The sequence below is a fragment of the Chiloscyllium plagiosum genome, chromosome 3 (genome assembly GCF_004010195.1).
Source record: "Chiloscyllium plagiosum isolate BGI_BamShark_2017 chromosome 3, ASM401019v2, whole genome shotgun sequence".
In the NCBI taxonomy this organism is placed as follows: Eukaryota; Metazoa; Chordata; class Chondrichthyes; order Orectolobiformes; family Hemiscylliidae; genus Chiloscyllium; species Chiloscyllium plagiosum.
The window spans coordinates 79,946,858-79,960,079 of NC_057712.1; the positions used below are offsets into that span (position 1 = coordinate 79,946,858).

Here is a 13,222-nt window from a genome sequence, read left to right on the forward strand (position 1 = left end):
ACTGACACCAAGATCGTTTGAAAGTTCTGTGGGATTTGTGAATTCTAGGAGCAATATGTTGATCATTGAGTACGATCCCTAGTTACCCTTTTGTCCTTAATGTCTTTATAAAATCCCTTTGGATTCTCTTTAACCCTATTTGCCACAGCTATCTCATGTCCTCTTTTCACCCCCCTGATTGCCCTCCTAAGTATACTCCTACAGCCTTTGTACTATAAGGATTCACTCGATCTCTGCTGTCTATACCTGACATATGTTTCCTTTTTCTTAAACAAAACCTCAATTCTCTAATCATCCAGCATTTCCTAGACCTACCAGCCTTTCCTTTCACCCTAACGTGAATATACTGGTCTCTGGACTCTCGTTATCTCATTTTGAAGGCTTCCCATTTTCCAGGAAATATGTTAATGTGCAGATTCTGCATATAATTAAACATTGATTAAAGACTAATGGAATGCTATCCTTTATCACAGGAGAAATTGAATATAAAAGTAAGAACACTATGCTTCACCTATATAGGACTGAGACAACAATTTGAACATTGTGTGCAGTTTTGGTCTCTTACTTAAATAAATGTATAAATGCATTGGAAATGGGTCATAGGAGATTTACTAGATTGATACCTGGAATGAGCAGGTTGTCTTATGAGGATTGATTAGACAGACTGAACTTGTTGAATTAGGAGGGACTTGATTGAAGTTTATAAAATCCTGAACTGTCTTAAGAAAGTGGATATCAAAATAATATTTTATCTTGTAGGCAATTCCAAACCAGAGGGCACTATTTAAAATGAGGAATCACCCTTTCAGGACAGAGATAGGGAGATTTCCTTTTCTTTAAGAGCATTGTGCAACTGTTGAACACTGTCTCAGAAGGTGTTAAAGATGGATCATTTAATATTTTTAAAGTAGAAGTGGATAGATTGTTGTTATGTCAGGGAATCAAAGATTATCAGGAGAAGATGGAAATGTGGAATTTAAAAAACAAACAGATCAGCCATAATCTTATTGTATGGCAGAGCAGGTTTGAGGGGCTGAATGATCTATTTCTACTCCTATTTTGGACAAGAGGAAATTAGCTTGAGAGATAGATCACCAAACCTTGTATTCTTAACAAAGATTGAAATAACCATTTAATACAGTTCAAAAAAGAACATGAATTTTATATTGCTACTTTTGTGATCTCGGGATGTCCAAAGTGCTTCACAGCTAATTAAATATTGAAATATAGTCACTGTTTTATAGTAGGAAGTCCAACCTGCTCATTTACAATGGCATGATCTTGCTCAATCACAAAGCAATTTGTTGTTGTTGATATCCAAATGCTGGGCCTAGCAATACTGCTATTTAAGTAATGTTGAAACATTTTTTTCATCAACCTGAAAGGGCAGATAAGGACTTATCTGAAAGAAAGCATGTCTAACAGTAGAGACAACTTAGATTATAGGCAAAAGGTGGACAGGATCTGAACTCACAATCCCTGACTTTGCCCATCGTCAGTAAGGTGCAGCTGATAGCTTTAAGAGGTCTATTTCCTATAAATACCATAATTAAGTCTAACTGCATGTGAGAATACATTGCCTATTGACCATACCAAGCGATGCTCTGACCTTCCAAAGTCAAAACCAGCTGAAGCCAATTTTGTTAAAATTGACATACCCCTGTCAATGAAAGTCACATGAAACAAAGTTATGATGCTGGATCAAGAGAAGGATTAACAATATTTACTGACATATTCTGTTTGTTCCTATCTATTGGACTTTCTATTCTGCCTTTGAGGATCTTAAAATTGTGAAAACAAACCTCCAGTAGAAACACAATGCAAAGTTATAGTATAACATTGTTCATAAATGTCAATCAGCATTGTTTGTATGAACAACGCATAGAAAGCATTTAACCTTCTTCATTCCAATGACAGCTCTGTGCTTTACCTTTGCTGTTCTTTCCACTATACGTTCCTGGGCAAACATTGGGATTCCTCCATTGCTGCGGTTTGCATATTGATTCACAAATGGTGTATAGCTCTTCAAGATCCTCTGATTGATCTGTAATTTGTTAGTTGGCTTGTTTATTTTATAGTAAATTCATTTGCTTCGCTTGACAAGAGAGTTCTAAGCCCCTCCCCCCGCCCCCAGTTAGTTCACAGGAACGTGTTTAAAGATATTGTCCTGATGGTCCACAGCAGCCCCATCTTGGATTCATGCCAGTATGTGCCTGCCGACATTGACCTCAAAACAAAAACCCACTTGTTGGCTGGATATCTGTTTATTTACCTTGATGCGCCAGGCAATTATTCTGTCAGTGATACATTTATCACATAAAAACAGAAGTTGCTGGAGAAACTTGGTAGATTGGTAGCATCTGCGGACAGAAAGCAGATTTAGCGTTTCAGATTCAGTGACCCTTCTTCAGAACAGAACTCTGATTTCTCTGCACAGATACTGCCAGACTTGCTGAAGTACTGCAGCAATTTCTGTTTTTGTTTTAGATTTCCAGCATCCCGCAGTTCTTGGTTAGATTTTATGCATTTATGAGACCTGTTCAAAGGTAGCATACAATAGCAATGTGGCCAAGTCCAAAGTAAGTGTTGGGTCCTTCCTCACACCCAGAAAATACTCTCAACTGAGACAACACATCAGAATACCCTTGGCAAAATAACAATATTTGAGGAAACATGTTCAGGCCAAATAACCTGCCAGCAGACCTACCAACATCTTGCTGTATACCACTTATTCTTACCACAAATGAATCACCTGCAATATCAGGTGACAAGCTCAATAAAATATGTCCATATTTACCTGCTTTGATTTCAGCTTGCCCATTTGACGAATGGAGAGGGCAGGAAGAGCAGATCTGACTTTTGAGGGTTTTTGTTTTGTTGGCTTTGTTTTGGAATAAAGTGTTACTTCTGATTCAAACTCACTATCGCTGTCTTCACTTGTTCTGAAAAATGTAGAGGCATTTTTGTTTAGATGCTAATGCATTTAATCAGAAATTCCTGCCATGATAGTATTACAATTAATAAGGAGAAGTATCATTTTTTCTTCTCCATCAGATAAGTAGAGTGTCATCTGTGATAAAATACTGGTACTGCAATAGGAGTAATTTAAAGTCAAGCCCGTTAATGGCACTTTGTTAACCACAAACAACATCAAATCTGTCTCATTTGAATGGGACATTTAGTTCAATGTCACTCATTTCAACTGTGCCAGTTTGAAAAGTGCCTGAAAATACCATAAATATATAACTATGAAAAGATAACTGTCACAGGATGGTAGGTCCAAATGAGTATGGACTTCCTCACTCCCAGTAAGCCAACAGAAATATGTTTTGTTCCTTTATAAGGGGATGATAAAATGTTGTCACAAAATTACCTCAATCAATGGCGGTCCTGACCTTGATTGGAAAAATATCCAAAAACGTAGAATGATGTGCCCAGTGATTTTACTTGCTCAAAGGATATATGGGATCAATTGTTGACTATCACTACTTACTTTTGAGAAGGGAGTGCAAGCTGTCTTCTTGAACAACTGGAGTCCATTTGATGTAGGTGCAGTCACAATGCCATTCAGGAGGAGGTTTCATGGCATTTGATCCAATGACAGTAAAGAAACAACATTATAGTTCCATTTCAAGGTGGTATGCAACTTGGAGGGGAACTTTGAGATTGTGATGTTCCTATGTGTCTGTTGCCCTGATTCGCACAGGCAGGAGAAGCCATGGCTTTGGAAGATGTTGTGGAAGGAACCTTGGTGAGTTGTAAATGAAATGCAGGAGTTCCTGGCAGGTATATCTTGGTCATGTGGCCTTTCTGCTGCCCCACATTGGTCCTATCAGATTATACCAGGAATGCACTGGAAAGGTTGCATTCTATAGACAGGCACATACAACTTACAAAAAGAAGCACAAACTTATAAATCTTGAAGCATGTTTATACAATTTTATACAGTTTTAATATGTGTTGAATTCTTCCAGTGGATTGAATACATACTCTGAATCGAGCACAGCCTCAGGCAAGTTTATCTGGCTTAGCAATGTGCAGCATTGCTGTATTGACTCCAGAGACATCTTATCTTCCAGCTGAAGAAAATTCTTTGCTTGTTGATGTCTTGGCTGCTTTTTCAAGAGGTTCTGTGAAAGTATAATAAAATTAAGACTATAGGCACATGAATTTTTAATACTTCAATACTGACAACACTTGTCATAGACATGAATATTTGATTTGTAGGAAAATCTGACAGTTTTATTATTAAGCTTAACTAGATTCAATCTGGATAATTTGAAGCAAAAACGTACCCCAGACAATTAAGAAAACAGACATCTCGAATTAAAACTTCTTGGCCTCGATAGAAAATGGGTAAATTAAACAAAAAGCTAAAACACAATTTGAAACTTGTGGCACCTATTACACACAACAAGAGTGTACAAATGAACTTGGCATGTGAAGTACATTTGATCCTTATCTTAATTGTGTCAACATTTATCATTTTAAAGAATATGAAAATAATCTCAATTAAATCAAAATGAACTTCAAAACCAGGTCAGTGCAAATGAAGAGGATAATAAAGGGCATGATTTTCCAAGAAGTGGTAATTACATAAAGACTGCCAGACCACTCCTTTTTTATGGAATTAAAAAGGTCCATATTTCTGACATGACATTTTGATCGGTGTTTCTTCCAAAATGTGGATCTGTATTTCCATTCTGACAGGTAATGTAGAACATGGTGGGGTGGGGTGGAGGGATGCATGGAGGCAAACCATGCCCCCTTTTTACAGCAGTCAGTTTCCGTAATCTCTCATTTAAATATCAGTAATGCAGTCCCCTTAACAATTCTTGTGGAAAGGTAAGTACATAAAGGAAGTGTGAGGCTAAGATGACAGGAAGTAAGGTGCCAAGGTACAAGCTGAGGGGACTAGGTAACGATGGTAGATTTTCCGGTTCAGTGAGGGTGAAGGTGTGGGTCCAGAGAAGAAGTGGGAATTGGGTCCAGCGGTGGGCAAGAGATTGGGTTTCAGCAGTCGGGGTTACATTCTGATTCCCTCGGGAGGGGGTTCAGGTGGTAGCAGGGGATGATGTTGAGCTGTTGGGGTCTTGGGCATAGAGGGGATGGCATTGGCTCAGGACTTGGAGGGTTTTTAGTGATTTTCGGGAATTATAGTTGTTAAGGGGTGGATGGGGTGTCAGTTACGTTGGAGGTCAGTTTAAAAGTCACTTGGGAATTATGTAGGACATTTAACAGTCTAATATTTCCTGAGTAACTATTTCCTTAACTGCAGTGGAACCTTCTGGATTCCCTGATTTAAATGAATACTTTTGGAGGGGTCTGGGTATTGATTAATTGTCCAGTAGAATCTTTAAGTTCCTGGGAAATTTCCTTGGATTCTGGTGTGTTGGGGAGGCTGTGAGGTCCCCATGCATCAGAAATTCCATACCATTAAATTTATCAGCATTAATCAATAGGGCAACATTGTGTCATTGAAAATGACATGTTTCCATTTTCAGAGATACTCATTAAAAAGGAACTGGACCTGCATTTGGCGAGGTCCTTCTGCTTCGATTGGCAGGACTGGATAATTTAGTAAATGTCTCACCTCTTCATTGTATTCATTTATTTTGCAGCTTCCTTTTACAGCATCCAACTGAATCAAGTTCGAATCTGAATACAAAATGAAAAGCAAAAAATGTTGTAAATACTAAGGATTTTAATAATAGTAAATATACTTTTAGAATTAATAATAATTGTATGCAATATGAGTGAGTTTAGTGTCACTGCTGCAAATGTTAAGTGACTGATATCCTTTCTAACCACAAATGAAGCTCAGTTAAGTGATTTTTGTATGTCACCACCTGAAGAAGGGTCATGGAAGGATGTTTCACATTGATTTTATCTACACCGTAGTTACCAGTGCCTAGTTAACTCTTCTGATGCCTTATTGGGAAGTGCGTGGTGAAGTTGTCAGGATTTTGTGGACCAAGTTCTTGAATACTTTTCTGCTTAGCTCAGTTGAAAGTTAATGGGACTCTTAATCTCAGCATCATGGTCTCAATTGTATATGATACGTTACAGTCAGTTCTGCTATAATATGTCTTTTGTTTATACGAATTGGCTGTTATATGATTGGGTGAATAGGGAACATTATTTCTGAAGCACGAACCTTTAAAGTACGTTGACTATAATGTGATTAAATCGCCAACACTTTAAGTGTTGTTTATGTTGCGTGATGTTTGTACACCACTGGGACGCACAAGAGCGCAACTATCGCAATCTGGAAGAACTGCCTGTATTTTATTTAAAAGCTTCAAATTGTATTCAATTAACAGAGTGAGAAACTTTTAGAAGAGGCTGTTTATGCTCAATTCTTTGACAGATATGGTTTGTTCCATTATGAAACACTATCACTGATACATTCAGTGGAAATCATCTAGATTAAGTACTTATAGAACCAGGTATCGTTCCTGCAACTATTGCTACTTTCCCATTTTACTTTGTCATGATTTTGCTAGTCTAATCTTCAACATAACTTTAGGGTAAAGCATGCAATGGGTGCAACACTGTAACTTCAGTTCACCGGATCTACGCATGTTAAAGTTCTCCCTTAGTCTTTTGGCACAAATAAATGCAACAATTGACAAAGCACTACTTTCTATTTTTGGCACACTGGTACTTTAAACTATAGAAAGGAATGTTCTATTTTTGGTACTTATCACTTGCCATAAAGTTTAACCCACAAACAGTGAATAGTTGCTTCCAGTTTGCAATGAGTTTGGTTTTCCCCAATTCACCAAGCAGTAATTTTAGGTGTCTGCTTCCAGGTGCATTCCTGAGTTTGCAGTGAGTTTCCTAAATCCATCATCTGCAGTAAAGCCTCTTGTAATTATTCAGGAAAGCCTATAGCCTGATCTCAAAATGACTTTCTCAGTGTTGTTCCCCATGGCAAATTAAATCATATTAGTCTGCATCCAAATAGGAATGCTGATTGGCTACTCTTGACACCAACTCATTCATCTTGAAGTAAATGGAAAGTTTACTTCATAATTGTTTACAATCCAAAACTTTCAGTACCATTCTGGGGCTTGTGAATGCCCATTGTCAATTTAGAGGTGACTGCCATTGTTCCCAACCCTGACACTGTTTCCCCAGTAACTCAGTCTGGGCTTTCCTTTTATTATTAACTGCCTCAGGTCCAGCAGACTTCAGAACAGGTCACAGGACCTCCTTCATTTTACCTTTAATTTAAAGAAACAGTCCCAAATCATAATGTTATATATCTCATAACTGGAACATGATGAAAGGAGAAAGTGAGGACTGCAGATGCTGGAGATCAGACTCGAGCATGTGGCACTGGAAAAGCACTGAGAGATAAATGGGGGTGAGGGGAAGTTAGCTGAGAATGCAATAGGTAGATGAAGGTGGGGGAGAAGGTGATAGGTCAGAGAGGAGGGTGGAGCAGATAAATTGGAAAGACGATGGACAGGTCAGAAGGGCGATGCCGAGTTGGACTGGGGACTGGGATAATGTTGGGGGAGGGGAAATGAGGAAAACAGTGAAATCCACATTGATCCCATGTGGTTGCAGGTGTTCTTCCTCCAGGCATCGAATGGTAAGGGTTTGGCGATGGAGAAGGCCTAGAACCTGCATGTCCTTGGCAAAGTGAGAGGGGGAGTTGAAGTGTTCAGCCACGGCCACAATGTGGATTTCACCAGTTTCCTCATTTCCCCTCCCCCCTCATTGCCCCAGTCCCAAGCCTTCAACTCGGCACTGCCCTTCTGACCTGTCCATTGTCTTTCCCATCTACCCGCTCCACCCTCCTCTCTGACCTATCACCTTCTCCCCCACCCTCATGTACCTATCATATTCTCAGTTACCTTCCTGCCCACCCCACCCCCACCATCCCCCTCCCATTTATCTCTCAGACCCTCAGCCCACAAGCCTCATTCCTGATGAAGAGCTTTTGGCCGAACATCAATTCTCCTGTTCCTTGGATGCTGCCTGACCCACTGTGCTTTTCCAGCACCATACTTTCGACCAAGATGAAAAGTATGTTCACCCAAGACATGGAAGAATGCCTGTGAAATGTGCAAAGTGCCCGCTGAGGACAAAATGATTAATGCACCAATCTGCACAAAAATGCTTCTGCTTTATATTAAAATTTCAAACAGAATAAGTGGTCATTTATCTACAGAATCAAGTATAATAAGTCAGATGTGACAAGCAAGAACAAACTGAAATAAAAACTAAGCATGCTGGAAGTACTTAGTAGATAAATTTGAAATGTTAACAATTGTTTCTCTTTCCACAGATGCTGATGGACCTTCTGAGCATTTCCAGCCACTTCAGTTTTATTTCAGATATCCAGCGTATGCAGTTTGTCACTTCTTTAATTAAAGAATGAAATGAAGTGGAATGGGCTCTTATAGTTATTTTGATCAGATTTCTGCAAGTCTACCCAGTCCTTAAATCACACGTGGACTCTACATTTCTGCCTGCACAACTATAAATGAAAAGTAAGCATAAACATATCTTCTAGTTGAAGTTATGTTTTTCTCATTTTAGACAGTACTTCCTTATAAATTACCATTATCAGCAGTGGTTTTTTCATGTTTGTGTCTTTTATCTTCTCCTTCAAACAAATTGAGTTCTGAACTGACTGTCGCAGTATTGTTCCCGCTATGATTTGTTGCTATTGAATATGTCAAATTTAGAATTGCTTCATTAAGTTTCCTACAAAAACAAATTCACAGAGGATTAAATATTGACTGTTTACTCTGTACATCATTACAGAAAATTAAAGCCTGGTATTAAAATGACATACATACCAATAAATACTTATGCATAACTTGTGCAACATGTTAATTAGCAATATTATAATATTTAAATTAGATATTGAATTCAAATACTTTGATGTAGCAGCAGCAATTTCTGTTGAAGAGAGGAACATGGCTTAAAATACATTGATTCTTTTCCAAGTATTTATATTTTCAAAAAATAAAATGACAGCTAATGGTAGAATGAACACCATCTTTTAAAATGAAATTCTACAATGATAGGGTAGAAGATGGATAAACATCTGCTAAAAAAAAGCATCAAGAAATGAAAATGAAATATGCTGTGTAATGCTTGAACAATCTTCTCTGACAGGTTTACATAAAGTTGATGAAGATGAGAAATTGCTGACAATTATGTCACAAGTGGCTAAGTTAAATATAGTATAATTTAGCCATCATTTTGTATATTAAACTCTTTCTTCCTCAAGTTGCTGAGGATCAGAAACACACCTGGGCCCACGTCCACCCCCTCCAGGTCTCAAAAGGTTTGAGGCATTAAAGTGGAGTCACGCCAGAGAAGAGTGAAAGCTCAACTTTAGGTCCTGATTGGCTGAGGAGAGAAATTCAGCGGTGGAAATACCTTTCATTGCAAATTTTAACATTTGACTTTTCACAGATATTTTGGGGATTCAATCAAGCCTAATAGAGATCTGTTAGGGCACACCCAGCAATAGAAGAAGAGCATGACGATTCAAAATGGCCACTAGCATTCAGCCCAAGCTCCATGGGGTCGTGACCCACGTGTTGAGCAATGTGACATCAACATGTGCCTGAACCTAGAGGCCCAAGATTGTCCCAAATTAGACAATTAACACAGTCAAAACTACCCCCATTGATTGCTTATCAAGAAGTAGGAAAATGCAAGTGGAAAATGTGTTTGGTTATTGACTTTCCTAATCCAAATCTAAGGAATGCTCCTTGTTTAAAGGCTGATTGATCTTGGCTTGCACCTGCAGTAAATGTAGGTTCTACAATGGGGATATGCTCATAAATCCCCATTGTAGAACCCACATATTACTCATTTCCCAATATTACTGCTTGCTGACCATTCCTATGCAAATACACCTTAACAGCATAGTTATATTGTTTGCTCCCGGAGTCCAGCTGACCCAGATTTTCCATTGAAAAAGATCAGTGAACTCCTATTACACATTGTAACCCCCATGCTCCCACCCCCACAATGGCCCAAGTTTCATGGTGTTGAAGTCTAATTGGGAACTTCTGGCTGTTGAAACCCAAGAGAACTGGAACTATGCCTTGCTTTACTTTGTGATATTTAGGCACATTTCCCTGCTTTGGGAGGTGAAGCTATGTAAGTGGTCCAGGGAGGAAATCCTGATATTCTTGAGTATGGAGAGAACTTTGGATGCAGTGCTCCTATCTGCCACTATGGCAAGGGATGAGACAAGAAAATCTTCCCTCCTGCCTTGAAATTTTTCTGACTTGTTATAACACTTTATAAATTACCAAACCTACAAGGGATTTTCATCCAGACTAATATAGTCTATAATGCCTTCACAGAAAGTTTTCCCGATTGACATAAAATCTTGAATGTTGAAATGACGCTCAGCAAGTCTGAAAAAAAGGAAGACAAACATCAGAATTGGAAATTACAGCTACAGAACTTTCACAAGGAGCTGTTCAAGACCAGTTTGTGTTTAAAAGTGAGAGTGACAGCAGATAACCATGGTTTTCAACCTTCTCTCTGCAGAAACTCCATGCCTCTGTACTCCTCTACCTTTTGACTGGAGATGTCCATCTTTCTCAAATTATGGGCCAGAGTACTCTGGTCAAAATTAATGAGTGGGTTTCACATAACAGCATACAAGTACAAAATTGATGAGTGGGCTTCATATAACAGCATACAAATACAAGCTTCCACATTCTAAAAGTGAATTTTTCCCTCATCTGCACAAAAAGTGGGTTCCTCTCTACGTACAAGACATAATCCCTTCCCATCCACTTAAATACACAATAAAATGAGATGGCAATGAGACCCCAGTCTTCTCAAAAATGAAAAGCCTGAACAAAAAAGCATAATTTCATCACACAGTATAAAGTGAGCCCCAGATTCAGTATCTTTTCCTTCCTTATCTATTCTTCCTCTCCTTCACTGCTTCCTTTGAATTCTTTAAAACAATTAAAGCTCCAGATCTTTCTCGAGGATTGGCCAAGGCTGATGACTCATTGGTACTGAATAATCATTCTTTGAGTATTCAAAGCCTACATAAATAATTATTAAGTCCTCTATGCACAAAGAAAAGAGAAACCATTAAGATCTTGTTAACGAGAGAATCAAACAGAGCCTGCAATTGGTAGCATCGTTATACCTGCCACTCCATGAGGTTAAATGCTTTAAAAAGAATATCCTCTTTCACTAGACACTTGTAAGTTGGATTTGGTAGCTCTTCCAGGAAGGGTGGATAGGAAAAATACATTCTGGTATTATTCACAAAAATGTAAACTTATTGAAAAGTAACGGTGGTAAACCTAATTTAACTTAAACTTATGAGGCATTTGTAAATTCTCAGAAGACAGCTGAGGCAAGAAAACCTAGGCCCACTCCCCTGCCAGTTAATTCATGCAATCATTCTTGCCTGGTTGAATGATTTTAGCCTTCAAGCGCATTTGCAACCCTGGGGGCTGTAATGAACCAATATCCTAACATTCAGTAGATTACTACATTGATGGTCTGCTGTAAGACTTTGCTTTGTCACTCTCAGGCAAAGTCAGTCATCCCACGGCTATCAGCTTTGTCCTCCAGGTTACTAGTGGACTTGTAACCACTGAATCATTAAATTTGTATTCTTGTTTATAATTGTATATACATATATAAATATATTTTAAAAGGTGTGATGTATTAGAGACACAGTGATTTTCTTACTGTTCTTTTATGGCTCCTGAGAATGAGGCTTCTAAGGTGAAGGAATCTATAAGGCCGAGCTGCCTGTACATCACCACACGTCCTGTCGATTCTTTACACTTTTGGATATGAAACTTGCAGCTCTTCCAGTCAAACCTCTCTGGATCCTCACAACAGAAAATGTAATGTAATTTGTTCAGTCACTCGTATGACATAGATGATACAATAGATGATTCCTGAAGAAGGGCTTATGCCCGAAACATCGATTCTCCTGTTCCTTGGATGCTGCCTGACCTGCTGCGCTTTTCCAGCAACACTTTTTCAGATACAATATCTCACCCAAGCTCATTATTACTTTTTATTGAGAATATATAGCCAGCTTCAGTAAAGAGATTTGGATTAAATCAAATTCCACAGAACATTTACAAATTAAACTTTGCTCAAGGTTCTGGAAACTCTTAGAAATTATTTTTAATAAGAACCAGAATGAAATAGAAAGCTTTGAGTCATTAAAGATGAATAATGTTTGATCAGTTTGGAATGCTTAGTACTTCTGTAAGAAGTATTACAATAAAGGCCACTGTTAATTGTTCTAAAATGCTTTGGAATCCACTGCAAGCCTTTTCCAAACCATGAATGTGATTTTCAGAAATATTGATTAACTCCAGCCATGGATGACTGCTCTGTAACTGGTTTTAATTATAAGAAACATTGTTGAAAAACACTGTAGAAATTTCGATTAACCTCACACTATCTCAAAGTCAATCTTTGCTCAATGCCCAAGGCTGATAAATATTGTTAAAATAAGACAAAAGCAAAACACTGCTGATGTTGGAAATTCGAAATAAAAATTGAAAATACTGAAGGAAATCAGCAGGCCTCACAGTATCTGTGGAGAGAAAAACAAAGCTAATTTGAACCCATATATAGTATAAAATGAGACCCAGATTCTGCATCTTTCCCTTCTTGTCTATTCTTCTTTCCTTTTACATTTCCTAAGTAGCAAAGCATTTGGAGATAAAAAGGTGTAAATGTTGTGTAATTTATACAGTAGGAAAAGAGGGCTCTAGGGACCCATTTCCAGGGAGAGGCTATCTACTAAGATTCATTATAAACCATTCATTCTCATAGTTACGTTTATTACACTTCCTCACACCCTGCATCCTGTAGAGACTCTATTCCATTCTCCCAGTTTCTCGGTCTCCATCAATCTGTTCTGATTATGCTACCTACCACAATATTGCTTCCAACATGTTTTCCTTTTTCATTAATTCAGAATTCCCTCCCATTATGATGGACAGGATTCTCAACTGTGTTCCATCCATTTGCTGTTCTTATGTCTTCTCTTTCATTCCACAACTTCGATAGGTTTCACTTTGCCCTTATTTTCTACCTGCACCTCTATATTCAAAGGGTTATCACCTCCCAATTCTACCACCTCCAGCATGATACCACAACCAACACACACACATTCCTGTCCCTTTCGTAGTCAGTAATCCTAAAGGACCATTCCTTCCATGACACCTGGTCC

The 13,222-nt window shown here is 38.3% G+C and overlaps 1 protein-coding gene across 2 annotated transcripts in view; it reads right to left on the reverse strand.

The window, feature by feature from the left end:
* The window catches only part of LOC122546367 (cytosolic carboxypeptidase 2-like), a 183,080-nt gene that overhangs the window by 16,471 nt on the left and 153,387 nt on the right, over nucleotides 1–13,222 (reverse strand). For both annotated transcript variants that reach the window (XM_043685104.1, XM_043685107.1), the window contains exons 15-21: nucleotides 11,713–11,858; nucleotides 10,305–10,403; nucleotides 8,579–8,724; nucleotides 5,594–5,658; nucleotides 3,991–4,130; nucleotides 2,798–2,942; nucleotides 1,931–2,044 (exon numbers count right to left, since the gene is read on the reverse strand). In XM_043685104.1, coding sequence (XP_043541039.1) covers nucleotides 1,931–2,044; nucleotides 2,798–2,942; nucleotides 3,991–4,130; nucleotides 5,594–5,658; nucleotides 8,579–8,724; nucleotides 10,305–10,403; nucleotides 11,713–11,858 — 855 coding nt within the window. The remainder of the gene's footprint in view (nucleotides 1–1,930; nucleotides 2,045–2,797; nucleotides 2,943–3,990; nucleotides 4,131–5,593; nucleotides 5,659–8,578; nucleotides 8,725–10,304; nucleotides 10,404–11,712; nucleotides 11,859–13,222) is intronic.